Genomic DNA, 16,288 nt, shown 5'->3' with positions numbered 1-16,288 from the left:
CAACACTTATCAAAGCAGAAGTACCATTTAAAAGGGCTTGTTGTGGACGTGTCGCACACAATTTAAGAAGAAGAATCCACAAGCTCTTGCGTCCTTGGGGCTGAAATGTCAGAACGATTGGTGGGTCAAATTCTGAGGGCTCAATGGTGATTTATGCCCGTGTCATTGAGAGGTTGATTCCCTGTCACTTTGAACTCAGCCGAGTCAAATCCGGTGGGAACTGACCCGAGCTGCTTTTCGCCCTCCGCCTGAGTCGCTCACCTCTGCCACTGCTGACTGGGAGAGTTAGAAAATATGTGATCACGAGGGGCGGCGAGGCATCAACGTAATGAACCATAATGATACATAATTGATTGCGTAACGCCCGTCCTGTCATCTCATAACGCCACATCTTCCTCTCCCGCTGCATGTTGTGCCTGTCAGTGGAATGTCAGACTGAGCCACAAAAGCATTTTGATAATAATCACTTTATGTCATACTTTATAATTTCTGTGATTTGTTTTTCCCTTTTATGGCTTCCCTTCTCCCTCCATCCATCAGCTAGGCGCCAATATTAAATTAAGCAATGTGTAAAGCAGATGTAGATTCAAATATGAGCTCTTTCCATCAAATACCTTAATTTATAATTGATAGATTTCTAATTCGAATGGAAAAAACCTGAACCTCACACATGAAATTGGGACGCACTGTATTGCAGAACGGAAAAGTATGGAACCCAAAATCCAAATCACGTTATTATCATCTTTTCTGAAAGCAAACATTAGGAGATATGATTTGTATTATTGAAATGCGTGATTCATTTAGTGTTTTGCTCCTGCAGTGGCAGCAGCAGCGGTTCTCTGGCGCAGACACCGACACTACACGGACCGCTCCGGTGTCATCCTACCGTGCACCTTATTTTAAGCATGGAGTCATGTACTTTGCTCCGAAAGGGGCCGACGAGAGCAAAGGAAGAGAGGAAGAAAGAGGCTGGCCTCAGTTTAGCATTACAAGCCCCCGCCCCTCACTCCAGTTCGGTTAAATTCCTAAAACTTGAGCATTTACTGATACACCTCCAGAGAGCGTTTCAGAGACGAGAGCCACACACAGGAGATCCAGTGGCACTGCGATGAAAGGTGAGCGACACATGGTGCACACTCACTATCCGGAGATTATCAGTTCAATTTAGATTGATTTAAGGTCAATTATGTTGCTTTTTTAATTGCTGTATTTGTTCTGTTTACGGTAAGGATGAGAATTGCGTTACAATACATATCTTCAGATGGAACATGTTATATATGTGTCGTAAAACTACATTATTCCACTGTCTCCCGCTCTGCATCTGGAGCTCCTTGGTGCCTTTCTTTAGGACATCTTCGCTGCAGGCCTCTCTAACCATGCTGCAATCCTCCCGTCCCGCTTTGCAGGTGACGCTGTCAAGGCGTGCGCCCCAAATGGCATCGACCAAGCCAAGGGCCAGAAGCCCCCGTCGGAGGATAAGATGGAGGAGCGGGGCCAGTGGAGCAACAAGATGGAGTTCATTTTGTCCGTCGCCGGCTCCATCATCGGCCTGGGCAACATGTGGCGCTTCCCTTACCTCTGCTACAAGAATGGAGGCGGTGAGTGGAGCTCATGTCCCCTTCTAGGAGTTAATTTCTAATGAATGACTTGAATAATAATAATGCTAATAATTCAATATTGCTCCAGTGCACCTTTAAAGTCAATTTTTACAGTTTTTTTTTTATGCACTAAATAAGTGGACAATTCATGATAGCTGACGTGCAATTGGGAGTAAATGCATGCAAAAAACATATATGGCACTCGGAAAAACACCCGAGGGTCCTTTTCAGAATCTCTCAATCAATTTACTCACTTGAGCTCAGGTAAGAAAAAGTTTTAAAAAACACACACACACATATATATATATATATATATATATATATATATATATATATAATCACAACTCAGACCCCATTGGTTATACTTGTGTAAGTGCTCAATCGGACGCCCCACTTTATCCCTCCATGGGGTGTCAGTGTTCAGGGCCGAGCGGGTCAGGCAGCTGTTGTTGCTCCTTGCTCACAGCAGCTGTTCCCACAGAGCGGCGGAACTCTGAGCACGCCAAACATCCTCGGACACCCGGCGGGACATCAGCACCAAATGCCAATTAAAGAAACTTTTTTGTTCACAACTTTTCTTCTTGGTCTTCATTGAGAGTTATAATACAGCTTTAGTTCGTTCAGGCATGTTAAATCCAAGTACAAGGTGTATTTTCATGTACTAAATTCTACATCATTTAGGGATGTGTGGTCTTAAAACAGTAAATAGTTTGCTTCTGGGAATTAATGTAGGTTTATTCAAACCAGGTAATGAAGGTCGGGATTATTTAAAAGGTGATCTGTTGCCAACAGTAGAAACATTTTAAAATGAGCACACGAAAACATGCATGTAGTAGGTAATATGTAATTAGTAATAGCAAATCCAAGAAGGGCGGAGAAGGTTTTTCCATGAATCACTATTATGTAATTGTGTATCTTGTACAGTTGCCTTAAGACTTGCTCTGCATGATACTACACACACACACACACACACACACACACACACACACACACACTCAAAGTGGGCTTTTTGGACCATTTGTCCTTATTTGAGCCAATTGACTGTACATTTTGGAGGATTTATTGCAGTACAAGAAGGCCCTGGGTTACCTTTACCCAGAATCCTCTGCTCTTTTTCAACTCAGGTGCGTTCCTCATCCCCTACTTGATCTTCCTGTTCACCTGCGGTGTTCCCGTCTTCTTCTTGGAGGTAGCTCTGGGCCAGTACACCAGCGAGGGAGGCATTACCTGCTGGAGGAAAATCAGTCCGCTGTTTGAAGGTCGGTGAACACAAAGCCACGGAGGGAACCTGGCGAAGCGTACACATTTGGAAAATAACGAAGATTTGATTTGAATACCCTGCAGGTCTCGGCTACGGCACCCAGGTGATCGTGACTCTGCTGAACTTCTACTACATCATTGTTCTGGCCTGGGGCATTTTCTACCTGTCCTACTCCTTCTCCTGGGACCTGGCCTGGGCGTCCTGCAACAACACCTGGAACACAGGTAACAAGTGGCCTTCAAAATACACGAGGGTGAGGGGGGGTCCCCTGACGTTTTTTTCCGATGCGTTTAATTACAACATTTTGCTCGTTTTTTCTTTTTTTTCCCAGCAAACTGCGTGGAGTTACAGAGGAGAAACACCTCAATTGAACAAACAATCGACCCGAATGCCACCTCTCCCGTCATCGAGTTCTGGGAGTGAGTTTTACGCAGCGCCTCGCCTCACTCTTGGTGATCCCCGCGCGGTGGTGAAAACGACAGCGATGCATCACCTCCGCGTTCCTTTGTCTGTGCAGGAGAAGAGTGCTCCGGATTTCCCAGGGCCTCGACCACATGGGCTCTCTGAACTGGGACCTGGTCCTGTGTCTGTTCATCGCCTGGGTCATGTGCTACTTCTGCATCTGGAAGGGGGTGAAATCCACAGGAAAGGTGGGTGACCCTGTGACCCTTTTTATTGACCGTAGACCACTGTAAGGATGACATCTGGTATTTATTTGTTCTCTTCGGCATGTCTCTTTATTAGGTGTTAACGCGTTACGCGTTAAATTAATTGCTAAGCGACTAACGCACTTATATTTTAACGCAATGTTTTTTTTTTTTTTTTTTTAAACCGGCGCAGCGGTTTTGACACTGTTTCGTTTTAAAACAATTATTTCTCCGCGAAAATAAAATCAGTTTAACTTCGGTTGAATGATGAATCAGTTCCTTTCCTCCTCCTCTCCCTCTTCCTCCCTGACACACAACACAGGGCGGAGAGGGGAGCGTGTCGGTGACGAAAGAGAACGAACCAACTCGAAACCTTCAACGTTCAATCCGTTTGTTTTGTTCTCTTTTTCGGGGAAAAAAATAACCAAAACACTCAGTAGTAAACAAAGGACCTCCCACTCACAGGTTAGGCTCATTTAGCAGCCTGTCAGTCAGAGAAACCAGAGAACACGCGGAGGGACAATGAGCCTCATTTCAGAGCTGAGATTGTTCTGGAATGTTTGATGTATACACGGGGGGGGTGTCATCACAAAAAGACTTTAAACGGTGAATGAATTTTATTTTTTAAATGTATAAAAAACCCCCAGCCCTCAGAGGTTAACGTGATATTTGAATGTCAGTCCAGTTACCAAGGCCATATTTTTACTAATCTGATGTTTCACTGAAGAAAGAATTTATCATCCATTTATATTAAATTACTGTATAATTAATTTATATAGGCTGAGCCTCTTTGAAAACACAGTGTGAAGTGTCAAAGTCCAAGGAGCTGAGGGCTCTGGGTGGGAAGGAGAGGAGAGAGCCATCTCCACAGACCCCAACAGAGAAGAGAGCAGCAGAGAGAGCAGCAGCTTGCACATCTCTCATCTCACCTCCTCAGGACGCACACCACCACACACACACCAAGACCCAAACCAAACGCCCCAATCCTTTAGCGATTAGAGGAAATTCAACATGGCCCAACCATCCTCCCCGCATCCTCAGAACATACCTACACAGTGTTCTGACAGGTTGCTGACAGGACTGGTCCGTCCACTGCACTGCCTGCACCGGCGGAGGGCTACAGAGACAGTGGAGGTCGGGTCGTGATACATCGTTGGAGTTGAGTGGACTCTCCACATCCACCACAAGCGGTGCAGGGGGGCAAACGGCCGGAAAAACAAAAGAAACAACCACCCGGCCACAAACTGTTCCTTCTCACGTCAGGCAGGGCATACCGCACAGTCAAGTGTGCCGCACAAACAGAAGGACAGACTTTTTTCAGTCAGCCATCATCAGGCCTGAAACAAACTGGAGACCCTCATTAACACTACACACCAGAACATATTCTGCGAATATCTATGGCCATGGTGTATATTTTATTACATTGTTTATATATATATATATTATATATATATATTGTATGTATATAGATATATATATATATATAGTCTCAAAAAGTGTATATTTTATTACATTGTTTTATATATATATATTGTCATGATGTATATTCTATTACACTGTTTTATATATATTGTTCTTTCTTTTTTCTTTTTTTGTGTTTTTGTTATATTTGTTATTATTATTTTTTCTTTTTTTTTTGCTCTTTTTTTTTTCTGGGTGTTATAAGAATTTTTTTTCGAACGAAATTACTTGTATAAAAGGGGATGTGACAATTAAAAAAAAAAAACTTGAAAAAAAAAAAAAATTGTGTCTTAAAAAAAAAAACAACTTTTTAAGCGACATCAGCGATTTTAATTAATAAAAAAAAAAAAATGTGATTAATTAGTTAAATTTTTTTAATCGATTGACAGCCCTACTCTTTATTCATCGGTCACGGCCCCCCTCCCTCCCCGCGACCCCCGATGGATGGATGGATGTTTCTTTAATTGTTTGCATACTGCATCAACGCTGTATGCGTGTGTCTATATAGGTGGTCTACTTCACGGCGACCTTCCCCTATCTGATGCTGATTGTGCTGTTGATCAGGGGGCTCACCCTGCCCGGTGCTGGGATCGGCATCCAGTTCTACCTTTATCCAGACCTGGGACGCCTGCTCGACCCTCAGGTACCACGATGTCACCCACAGAGCATACGTAACGCAAGCCTAAATGCAGACCCTCCTTCATCACCAATACACAGAACCAATAGAATCCCTACGCGGGCCTTTAGAAGATGCACTGCTCCCTGTGGGCGAAGGCGCACCAGATGCAGCTATCCCATGGTTCTCTGCTAGGGAGCCTCGTTTCTGCTGGGTCCATCTGCTCTCCATGAAAGAGGCAGACACGGCAGGGCCTCGAATGCGGGGTCACTCAGGACACCACGAGGGAGCGCAAACACGAGCTCTACCAGGACCGAGCCGCGGTCAGCTAGCCGGGCTCAACTGGCTCTGCTCGACTGCATTCAGAAGAGCTCTGGAGAGTCCCCAAAACATTCCACGTGTCTCTTATTGCTTCATTTCGGCTTTTATTGAGTCGTCTCACTCCTGTTTCGTCGCATGCTAAAAACTGTGCCAAACAAGTCAGAGGAAATACATAAAACCAACAATTAAAATCGGCCATTTCCTTCTCTCTCCATATCTCCTGATTGTTCATTCCCGTTGATTTTTTAAAGCCATTTTTTGTGTGCACGGGATAAAGGATGAGTTCTGAGTTCCTGCGCTCTGTATTTATGGAAGCGTGGGTCGTTAATCAATGTCGAGACAAACATAACCGATTAAGGACGTTTGGCAGTTTACGATTGCGCAACGACATCAGTCAATGATTATGAATGTTTTCACTTTGGATGATCTAAATCCACATAGAATGCTCATGTTTGTACACCAACCAAAGTAATGTCTGCGCGCCTCCACCGGCCTCGGCATCCCTTTAGTTCCAGAGCTTTATTGTTTGTTTTGCCTTTTGTGTAAGGTGTGGATGGATGCTGGCACCCAGATCTTCTTCTCCTACGCCATCTGTTTAGGGTCACTGACTGCTCTGGGAAGCTACAACAAATACAACAATAACTGTTACCGGTAGGTAAAATAATGTACATGCTCATATTCACCGGAGTTTCTTCCCTAGAACATATTTGACATGGTATTATATGGGAAATAAGTCTCACTTTGAACCTTCATCATCAGGTGTGTGTTGATCCTGAAATGTTCAATTCAACTCAGTTTGTAGAGCCAAATATCACAAATTACAAATTTGACTCGGAGGGCTTTACAATCTGTACACATACGACATCCCTGACCTTTGACCTCACATCGGATCAGGAAAAACTCCCCAAAAATTACAAAATGCTTTCACGGGGAAGAAAAAGGGAAGAAACCTTCAGGAGAGCAACAGAGGAGGATCCCTCTCCAGGATGGATAGAAGGATGTCATGTGACCAGGAGGAATCATGACAGAGTTATAACATCTCGTGCGCTACGTCTGTTCCCTCACTGTGAATTGTGGGTCTTCTGTTGCAGGGATTGTATCGCGTTGTGCTTTCTGAACAGTGCCACCAGCTTTGTAGCGGGCTTTGCCATCTTCTCCATCCTGGGCTTCATGTCCTATGAGCAGAATGTTCCTATCTCAGAGGTGGCAGTATCTGGTGAGGCTTTTTTTCCTCCCGTGCACTCAACACTCAGAGAAAAGGAATAGAACATGATGTGTTTGTGAATGCCCCCGTAGGTCCCGGCCTGGCCTTCATTGCGTACCCGCGCGCTGTGAGCATGATGCCTTTCTCTCCTCTGTGGGCCGCCCTCTTCTTCATCATGATCGTCTTCCTGGGGCTCGACAGTCAGGTACGTACCTCGGGTCAATGAAACACCTCTTGTTTTCTACCACGGCATTGATGACTGAGACTATACAGGTGTGAATTGACTTTGTCTTGAACAAGACAACACACATTTTAGAATGATGCATTGCCTTTAATTTATATATTTATGTTTTGGTTACATTTGTTGAATGTACTTTTACATTTTAAACAATATTCTTATTCCTATTTATACTATTCTTGCATTTATATTCAACACACTTAATAGATCCCAACTGTTAGCGTTTTTATTTACTATTTACACTGTAAATTATGCATAATTACATTTTAGATAGCCTTTCTATTTTTCTTATACATAAGGGCAACTGTAACATCCCAATTTCCCACTCAGGATCAATAAAGTATTTCTCATGACATTTGGTACTTTAACTTTTAATAAGTAAATGTTCCTGTTTTTACTGATGTACTTTTACTTAAGGAACATTTTCAATTCAAGACTATTTTCAGCGTTTTATTTGTATTTGTACATAATTAAAGGATCTAAATACTTCATTTATTGATCAACCTCTCCTCTCTCCGCCCTTGTCCACCCTCCTCTCTCCTCTCTCCCACCTCACGCTTCTCTACTCTCCCTCCTCGTCCCCTTTCCTCTCTCCCATCTATTCCCTCGATCCCTCACGCCTCTCCTCTCCCCCCCTCGACCTCTCACACCTCTCTCCCTCCTCATCCCCTCTCCTCTCTCCCATCTATTCCCTCGATCCCTCACGCCTCTCCTCTCCCCCCCTCGGCCTCTCACACCTCTCTCCCCCTCGTCCCCTCTCCTCTCTTCCCCCTCGCCTCCTCACACCTCTCCTCTCTCCCACTCATCCCCTCACGCCTCTCTTCTTTCTCTCCTCGTCCCCTTTGCTCTCTCCCCCGTCCCCTCTTCTCTCTCCTCTCTCCCCCTTGTCCCCTCTCCTCTCTCCCCCTCGCCCACTCACGCCTCTCTTCTCTTCCTCCTCATCCCCTTTCCTCTCTCCCCTCGTCCTCTCGTCCCCTCACGCCTCTCTCCTATCTCCCCCCTCGACCCTTCACGCTTCTCCTCCTCCTCCCTCCTCCCTCTCCCCCATCAGTTTGTGTGTGTCGAGAGCCTGGTGACAGCAATAGTCGACATGTACCCCACCGTGTTCCGCCGTAAAAACCGCAGGGAGCTCTTCCTGTTAGCCTTGGTCCTCCTCTCCTTCTTCATGGGCCTCATCATGCTGATGGAGGTAGGTGCACCTGATGGTTGTTTAGGGGTGAACCAGCACAGGATGCCTTGTTCTGCTGAAATGAGCTCTTACTTAGTTCAACCTAGTTGACATGGTTTCACCTCTGCACAGCTGGAAACATGAATGCTCTGCAGAGGTGTCAACAGGTCTTCATTTTGTAAGTACAAGTCACAGGTTGTGTGCAACACGTCTCAGGTAAGTCTCAAGCATGTCTGAAGTCTCCAGTTTTTGGGCTTCGGTCATTTAAAATCGCATTCGCACACTTGTAAATCTTTCAATATCAACGGCAGAACAGTAGATTTATCTGATATCCACCACGTTGCGGTGTCTACTGCTCTCACCTGTGCGTCCAGTGCGTCGGTACTGACAATTCATGGATGAAGACAACCCAGTCATTCCAGTGTGCCCACTATCTCTATCTGTGGGTCACATATATGTGAGTGAATGTGTTAACGGGAGTGAACCTTTCAACTTTATCAAGACAAATCCTCGCCTGCAACTCAACAGAAACATGCAACAAAATATATATAAATATTTATATTGCTGAAAAAAAGTTTCTAGAATGGTCACACAAGCAATTTCATCAGATTTTAGTTTATTTCCTGTTCATAGTTCTGGCTTAAGGTAGATATATGTTTTATTATTAGGAGCATTCATTAAACTTTGATTCTAGTTTTTAAGTCATTTCCAACGTGTCTTAAATCAAAAAAAATTGTAGCATGATGTTTTTCCAGATGTAACTTTGACTCGATGCTTTTGCTCTCTCTCTTTGTAGGGAGGCATGTATGTGTTCCAGCTCTTTGATTACTATGCAGCCAGTGGCATGTGTCTTCTCTTCATGGCCATCTTTGAAAGTGTCTGCATTGCATGGGTCTATGGTAAGCTGTCCTCAAGCAGAAAAGGCCGCCTTTCACTGGTGAACATGGAGGAATGTGTCTCGTGAGTGTTTCCCAGTGAAGACGCTGTGGAACGGTTGATTACCATCAGCATAGATAGACGTGGTGACACAGCGTTTGAGGCATTAGCACCAAAGCTGTGGAAAGCTGCCTGCCTAAAGGTTTGCTGTTTCCACAGCATCATTTAAGCTCCATCTCAAAACACACCTGTTTACACTGACATTTGGTTGATATGAATATTCTATGGCTTGTTTTTTGTCTTCTCTATTTATTTATTTTATTACACCATCTTTTACTGTGTATTGTACTTTGCTTTTTTAACTGTTGAAATGTTTTAGCCCCTGTTATTGCCAAATTGTTTTAATTGACTACTGTACTGCACTTTGTGACACTTTGTCTCTAAAAAGTGCATTATAAATTAATTTGACTTACTTACTTACTTACGTGCCTTTACTCTGTTTCTCCAGGTGCAGATCGCTTTTATGATAACATTGAGGACATGATTGGCTACCGTCCAGGACGCTACTTCAAGTACTGTTGGTTGTTCTTCACCCCGGCCACTTGCATTGTGAGTATCTACAAACTAATTAAGTAGTATCAAGGCTGACAGCAACAGAGGCCTTCTCTCCTCTCTTCTTCTCTCCTCTCGTAGAAATCAGTTATTCGTTCTTCATCAATAGTATTGCATGTCTAATTTTCTCTCTAGGGTACCTTTGCCTTCTCCCTCATCAAATACACCCCTCTAAAGTACAACAACGTCTATGTGTACCCTTGGTGGGGTAATGCAATTGGCTGGCTGCTCGCTCTCGCCTCCATGGTCTGCATTCCACTTTGGATGGTGTACAAGATCAGCACCACCCAAGGGACGTTCAGAGAGGTAACAGATTATCCTGTTTCAATATGTGCCAGACTTTCCTGTGAACTTGTCCCCAACCCGTCTGAACCTTGACTTGACTTGAACGTAACCCATTTGGGATTTTTTAAATAAATACATGAGCTTGTTAACACTTGTTTTAACGTTCTACAGCGCATCCAGCTGCTAATCACACCATCGGACACCTTACCCAAAACCAAGAGGGAGCAGGAGAAGCTGCTGGCCATCTTTGCTCCGGAGGGAGATGCTACCATGACTGGAAATGGTTACTACCCTGTCTCAGAGACAGACTCCAACTTATAAGGCCCCCAGTGGCGATGTGTATGGGAAAGACACGTGTGGAGGACTCAGGAGATAATAGGCATACACTCGGGTTGGGTCTGGCAGCGCCTGTACATTTCAGGGATGGCAGGATTGTGGAGGACAAAAAAGGATAAAGAAACATAAATTATAAAGTCATTTATTTGAGTTTTTAAAGGACAAGGGCTTTTTTTTTTCAGGGACAAAAGTTATTTACTCTACTCAAACTGATATTAAATTCAAAAACAATGTTATAATGGAGGTTAATGGCCTTTTTTGTCTCAATTTAAAAGGTGGCACTTGTAGAGACAGACACACAGGTACCACCAAAAGCTTAAGAATAAATGTCTTAGTTTGCATAATAAGAATATGGTTTGTGTCGATGTAAAACTAAGAAAACACATGTAAGATACTTTTTGAAGTGTCCTTTTATATCTGACATTGCTTCAAGGCTACTTAGCCATATTTGTATCATATATTGTATTATCATAAATGATTGGGAAACGTTTTCTTTTTGTATTTACAAGAATCAAAATAAAATGTTGTGTTACACAGGAATAGATGTAATGAAAGTATATGTCAGTGAAAAGTATCATACTGTAGCAGTAGCTATAGAACTAACATGACATATACAACGTAGTTTCATATTGTGTACTGTAATATAATATGGCTGTACAAATGTGAATCTTGTCAGTATGTTTTTTAATAAACATGCAACATTTCATGTTTTCTTCAATAATTGCTATGCAGTCATGTATTAATTCAATTCAATTCAGTTTATTGTATTTGTATATTACAAATACAAATGTCAAATTTGTCTTCGCTACAATCTGTACACACAGACATCCCTGCCCCAAACCCCACACGGGGAAGGAAAACTCCCAAATAACCCAGGGGGAAAAAAGGAAGAAAACCTGGAGGAGAGCAAAGAGGAGATCCTCTCCTAGAATAGTTCAGTAGCATATTCACGATGGAGACCTCCACGATTGGGAGGAGACAGGTAGGACTGGTACAGGGGAGGAGGAGAGTGTCCAGATCGATCAGACAGGTCCATCAGGCAGATATCAGACACCCCCCCATGAGACCCAGGCAGCCGATGACCCCGCGAGGACTAAGTCAAAAAAGCAGAAGGGAGACGTAAGAGTTGAGATGAAAATTGAGGAGAGAAAAAGAAAATGGAGAGAAGAGAGAAAGGAATCCTAAGGAGAGAAAAAGCGGCCAGGTCTATCAAAGGCAGCTGGCTGGACCAGGCAGCTGCAAAGCTCAGCCAGGGGGGCTGCTCTGTCAAAGCTCTGTCAACTCTGTCTACTTCTAAGGAAGGTCTAAAGAGGTCTTAAGAGTGACTGACTGCCTCTGGACTGTGGGAGGTGAATAGCTTGATAATAAAAGGGCTTGCTAACTAAACATTTTTCTCTACTCTATTTTGGAACTCTAGGAAGCATTTAGTGAGCGCCGCATTTAGTGGCTGGCAATGCAGAGGGCAATAACAAGCTCCTTAAGATATGCATCAGCAATCACCATCAAAGGCTTTAGAGAGAATTAAAAGAAGAAATGATTTTGATTTTTTTATTGGGAGCCAGTGAGCAGCAGTGCAGTGCAGGTGTGATCTCTTTTTTTCTTTTTTTCTGAGGAACAGCGAGCTGCAGCATTCTGGATCAACTGGAGGGATTAAGAGAGATTAGAGATTTATGCTAATAAGGAGCAGTAATAAAAGTAAGAGTAAGTCTCGAAAAATGAACTAATTTTTTCTTTTTTTTGAGAAGACAAGATTTTTTTTTTTTTAAAATATTAGATAGAGAATGCAGTCCTTGAGATTTGTTTTTTGGGGAGTTAAAGGAAGTCGATCAAAAAAGATATAACCATTAAGATTCTTTACAGTGTGATTGCCAGGGCAATGCCGTCTACAGAATCCACATCACTCGAGAGTGCTCAGGGGAAAAAAATTACTTGTTTTGTCTGGTTTTACATCAAGAAGTTGCAAGTTTCATCCATGTTTTATGTCTTTAAGATATGAATTTTACAGAGTTGGTGGTTCTCCTCTCTGGTTTGTTCGATAAATATAGTTGGTGTCATCTGCATAACAATGAAAGTTTATGGTTTGTTTCCTGATATATTGCCCAAAGGAAAGTATAAATAAATAAAAAATGGTCCAAGCACAGAAACCTTGTGGTGAACCTCGTGATTAACGTAGTGGTTATCAGGCGTCATCGTTTACAAATACAAACATCAACTCATGCACAAGTGTTAAGAGGTGCTGTTTTCTTTTCCATTTCTCGTTAATTTCTCATTGGAATGATTGATGTCTGAAATGTTGTAATACTTTTTAAATCACAGCTGAAAGGAAGGGGAGAGAGGAAGGAGAGGTGGAGAGGATTGCAGAGTAAGGGAGGATCTTCTGGATCCAGGTTTAGGCTCATTCAGGTGGTGGGCTTCTTCAGGAGTTTGATGAGTCTTCAGGAGAGCCTGAATTGTGACCACCTTGGCAGAGTGTTGGGAATATCTGTTAGCAGAGAGACAAGAACCCTTAGTAAATAGGTCAGGATGGGGGGGGGGATCGTCAAGGAGGGGTCAAGGAAAACGTTTGCGTTAAAAACCGTTGAACATGTTAGAAAAAAAAAAAATGGTGAAATAAAAACCATCCAATACATTCAAGGGCATTTCCACACCAGGCATTCACACTGGTTATGGGCAGGAATTTTGTCTGGTCAGTTATATTTAAAATCTTTTCGGTAAAGAAGTTCATAAATCTTTTCATTAAAGAAGTTCATAAAGGCATTACCACAAAGACAGCCATCTCACTCAGCTGACTCTCTCTGTGACCTGGGGTTATTTTGGAATTTCTATTATTTTGAATTAATAGGCTGCTTTATTGATACGGAGGTTGCTCTTATGTTTTTCTTAGTATTTCCATGGAAACTAAGTTAAACTAAAGCGATTAGTTGAGCATGCATATGCGTTCAAGCTTCACGTGACGTTTCTGTTTGCTTGCTGTGGTTTGGTCTGAGCAAACCTCCTCTATACCTCCTCTCTTCTCTTCTCTTCAGAGAGGTCATGGTCTTCAGGATTCTCAGATGGCCTATGGCACAAGATGATCAATCTGGATGGCACTAAAGGACAAAGTGATCACTGAGGGTTATACTAGGGGCGAGGTTTGTCCTCCAAATAGAGAAGAATTGCTTTCATTTATTAGCTACAGCACTATCAGTTAGACATCTAGTGTAGAATCTTTTGACTATAGAACTCAAACTTTTATAAATTCAAAAATTATATTGAGGTTGGGTCAAAAGAGGGATGTGGAGGGAAGGAAAAGTTCAAATGAATGTCAGCATCATGTAAAAACAAGAGATGTAAAGCGTGTCAAGAAAAAAAATGTGGAGTGGGTCTGGCTACTCAGAAACCAAAGCCAATCAAGTCCAACAGATGAGAGATGAAGGCAACATCAATCAAATCAAACACCATGGATATTAAAAAAATCAACAATAATAACTTTATCGGTTTTAAAAACCAAATATAATAAAAATTCTGAGAATTTCTGAATAAATGAATGAATGTGGTGTGTGTACAGAATCAATCATTGGCTGTAGTGTTTGGTTTTTTGGTTGGATGTGTGAGACTGAAAGAAAACAAAACTTCAAGAGAGTGTAATTTGTGTTTTTGGTTGATAATTAATAGGGCGATTCAAAGAGATGGCTGCTATCACACTCCCTCGACCGGTGCCTCGAGGAATGTGAGTATTAATATATAATTAATAATCAGTATTAACAGTCTGATTTAAAAAAAAATCTCTCCAAGGCCCTCAACTTTATGGAAGTGCAATACTAAAATGCTGGAGTGCCTATACAGATCAGGAATACACAGTATGTTCTTAATACTTGTGTTTGCTTGACACATTAATTATTAATCGTGATGGAGCACAGCAGGTGTTGACCTTCCAAAAGCTTAGTTTGCATAATAGACAGACATGCTATCAACGCTGTGTTTTCTAATACTAGGGACCAGGCATCAACTTATACAACGCTTGTTTTGGAAAGGATAACAATGTAAAGCCTAATTTCTAGTCAGGAAAAGATAATGGCAGAGTTATGGTGTCAAACAAAAACAATCTTTATAAAAGGAGACTGCTTAATTAAGATTATTTTACCCCATTCCTATTTGCAGTGGTGTATAGTAACGAAGTAGAAATACTTCGTTACTTTACTTAAGTCGTTTTTTTGGGTATCTGTACTTTATTTTACTACTTATATTTCTGTATACTTTTACTTCACTACATTTTGCAATGAAAACTTGTACTTTTACTCCGATACATTTCCCCTGAAACAGTATCGTTACTCGTTACTACGGAAAAAAATCATCATGAGGCAAACATCGGGGACTGTTGTGGAACACACCGCAGCGCACCTGAACGCAGCACGAACACGTAGGTTGGGGATCAGTGGTCCTTGCCGCGTGTTTTCTATTCCCACATTTCCCAGTGATGCCCAGGATGCTAGCGAGCGGCTACAGATACGACTCATTTCATGTGGAGCAGCAATGGAAGTTACTCGAACAACCACGGGGACCAAGATCAACGTCCGTGGCCATATTAGGGCGAACTCTTTTCTTTTGTCGGAGTGAAAGTTTCTTCCTACCGGATGAAGTGCCTCTTATGCCGACCGAAAGCTACGGAGATACTGGCATTCAAAAACACACCATCCAACCTCAGGAAACACATTGAGGTAAATTAAGATTAATCCCATGAGCCGCAACGTTAATGTTTAGTTATCATAATTATCATAAACCTGTTAAGATATCTAGCAGTGTTGCCCTCAGGATTGTCGTAAGTTATATCTTTGGCAGGAGAGGGGAAGGCAGGTGTCTGATTGTCCTACGCATGTTGTATGTTAGGCTAACGTTCGCTAGCTATCGTCAATTAAATGAGACAATTTGCGTTAGTGCAGCAGACGGATCGCTAGCGAGTTAATGAGCTGAAGAAGTGTTGACAGTTGTGAGAATTTGTTGATTTGAGTCGTCTTAGCTATAATATAATGCTAATCATTACAGCATTATTATTATTATTTGTATTAATATTATAAGAGTGACGGTCCAGTAATGGCGACGATATTGATTTGGGACTGTTGTTGTGTTTAACTACAGAGATACAAGTGCATATTCACAAATCAACTCTGGATGCACGGACAGTGCATGAAACTAAATGTATAAACCTCAAATTAAAACAAACTATTTTGTACAAAACTGTTGGTTGGGGTCATGACATGTTAGGAAGTGTTATTAATTCTATCATGTCTATAATACTCTCACTTTATTTCAGGAATGGACTACATCAAGCAGCACATGGAAGAACCCTCCCTGCAGCTATGTGATGCCTCCAGGTCCAGTTCATCTGATGAAGAGGACTTCTTCTTCGTCATCTCCAGCACATGACAGCAGCAAACAGCTGGATGGAGACGTGGATCACGTTGACTTGCTGAAATGCTTCCCAACTGTGTGCTGCTGTCTGTGAAGCTAGACACACTCTACCTGCATCAGGGCCTGTGAAGCTAGACACACTCTACCTGCATCAGGGCCTGTGAAGCTAGACACACTCTACCTGCACCATCAGGGCCTGTGAAGCTAGACACACTCTACCTGCACCAGGGCCTGTGAACGGCTCTTCAGCATCGCAGGACTCGTCTTCAGTCCAAGA

At 42.6% G+C, this 16,288-nt stretch overlaps 1 protein-coding gene across 3 annotated transcripts; it reads left to right on the top strand.

Moving 5' to 3' along the window:
- Positions 1–845: 845 nt before the first annotated feature.
- On the top strand, positions 846–11,327 carry LOC130200819 (sodium- and chloride-dependent GABA transporter 2-like). Of its 3 annotated transcripts, XM_056425369.1 has the most exons (15): positions 847–1,115; positions 1,407–1,598; positions 2,723–2,857; positions 2,943–3,083; positions 3,191–3,278; positions 3,377–3,509; positions 5,476–5,610; positions 6,452–6,555; positions 6,996–7,120; positions 7,201–7,313; positions 8,398–8,535; positions 9,311–9,413; positions 9,899–9,999; positions 10,138–10,308; positions 10,459–11,327. In XM_056425369.1, the coding sequence occupies exons 1-15, from the start codon at positions 1,109–1,111 to the stop codon at positions 10,606–10,608; spliced, it is 1,836 nt and encodes a 611-aa protein (XP_056281344.1). In that variant the 5' UTR covers positions 847–1,108; the 3' UTR covers positions 10,609–11,327. The 3 variants fall into 3 exon arrangements, with proteins under 3 accessions (XP_056281346.1, XP_056281345.1, XP_056281344.1); XM_056425371.1 differs by lacking the exons at positions 9,899–9,999; positions 10,138–10,308; positions 10,459–11,327 and adding an exon at positions 8,647–8,692 and having other exon boundaries at positions 846–1,115; positions 9,311–9,353; XM_056425370.1 differs by lacking the exons at positions 9,899–9,999; positions 10,138–10,308; positions 10,459–11,327 and having other exon boundaries at positions 846–1,115; positions 8,647–9,399.
- The last annotated feature ends 4,961 nt before the right edge of the window (positions 11,328–16,288 follow it).

This window comes from Pseudoliparis swirei, chromosome 10 (assembly GCF_029220125.1).
Source record: "Pseudoliparis swirei isolate HS2019 ecotype Mariana Trench chromosome 10, NWPU_hadal_v1, whole genome shotgun sequence".
Classification (NCBI taxonomy): domain Eukaryota; kingdom Metazoa; phylum Chordata; class Actinopteri; order Perciformes; family Liparidae; genus Pseudoliparis; species Pseudoliparis swirei.
Note: the sequence above shows the minus strand (reverse complement) of the source record. Positions and strands in the feature narration are given on the sequence as shown.

Excerpts from the sequence above, each read along its gene's own strand:
- LOC130200819 (XM_056425369.1), top strand. Across the intron at positions 10,000-10,137 it reads TCACCCCGGCCACTTGCATT|GGTACCTTTGCCTTCTCCCT; the intron begins GTGAGTATCTAC and ends TTTTCTCTCTAG. Across the intron at positions 10,309-10,458 it reads CCCAAGGGACGTTCAGAGAG|CGCATCCAGCTGCTAATCAC; the intron begins GTAACAGATTAT and ends AACGTTCTACAG.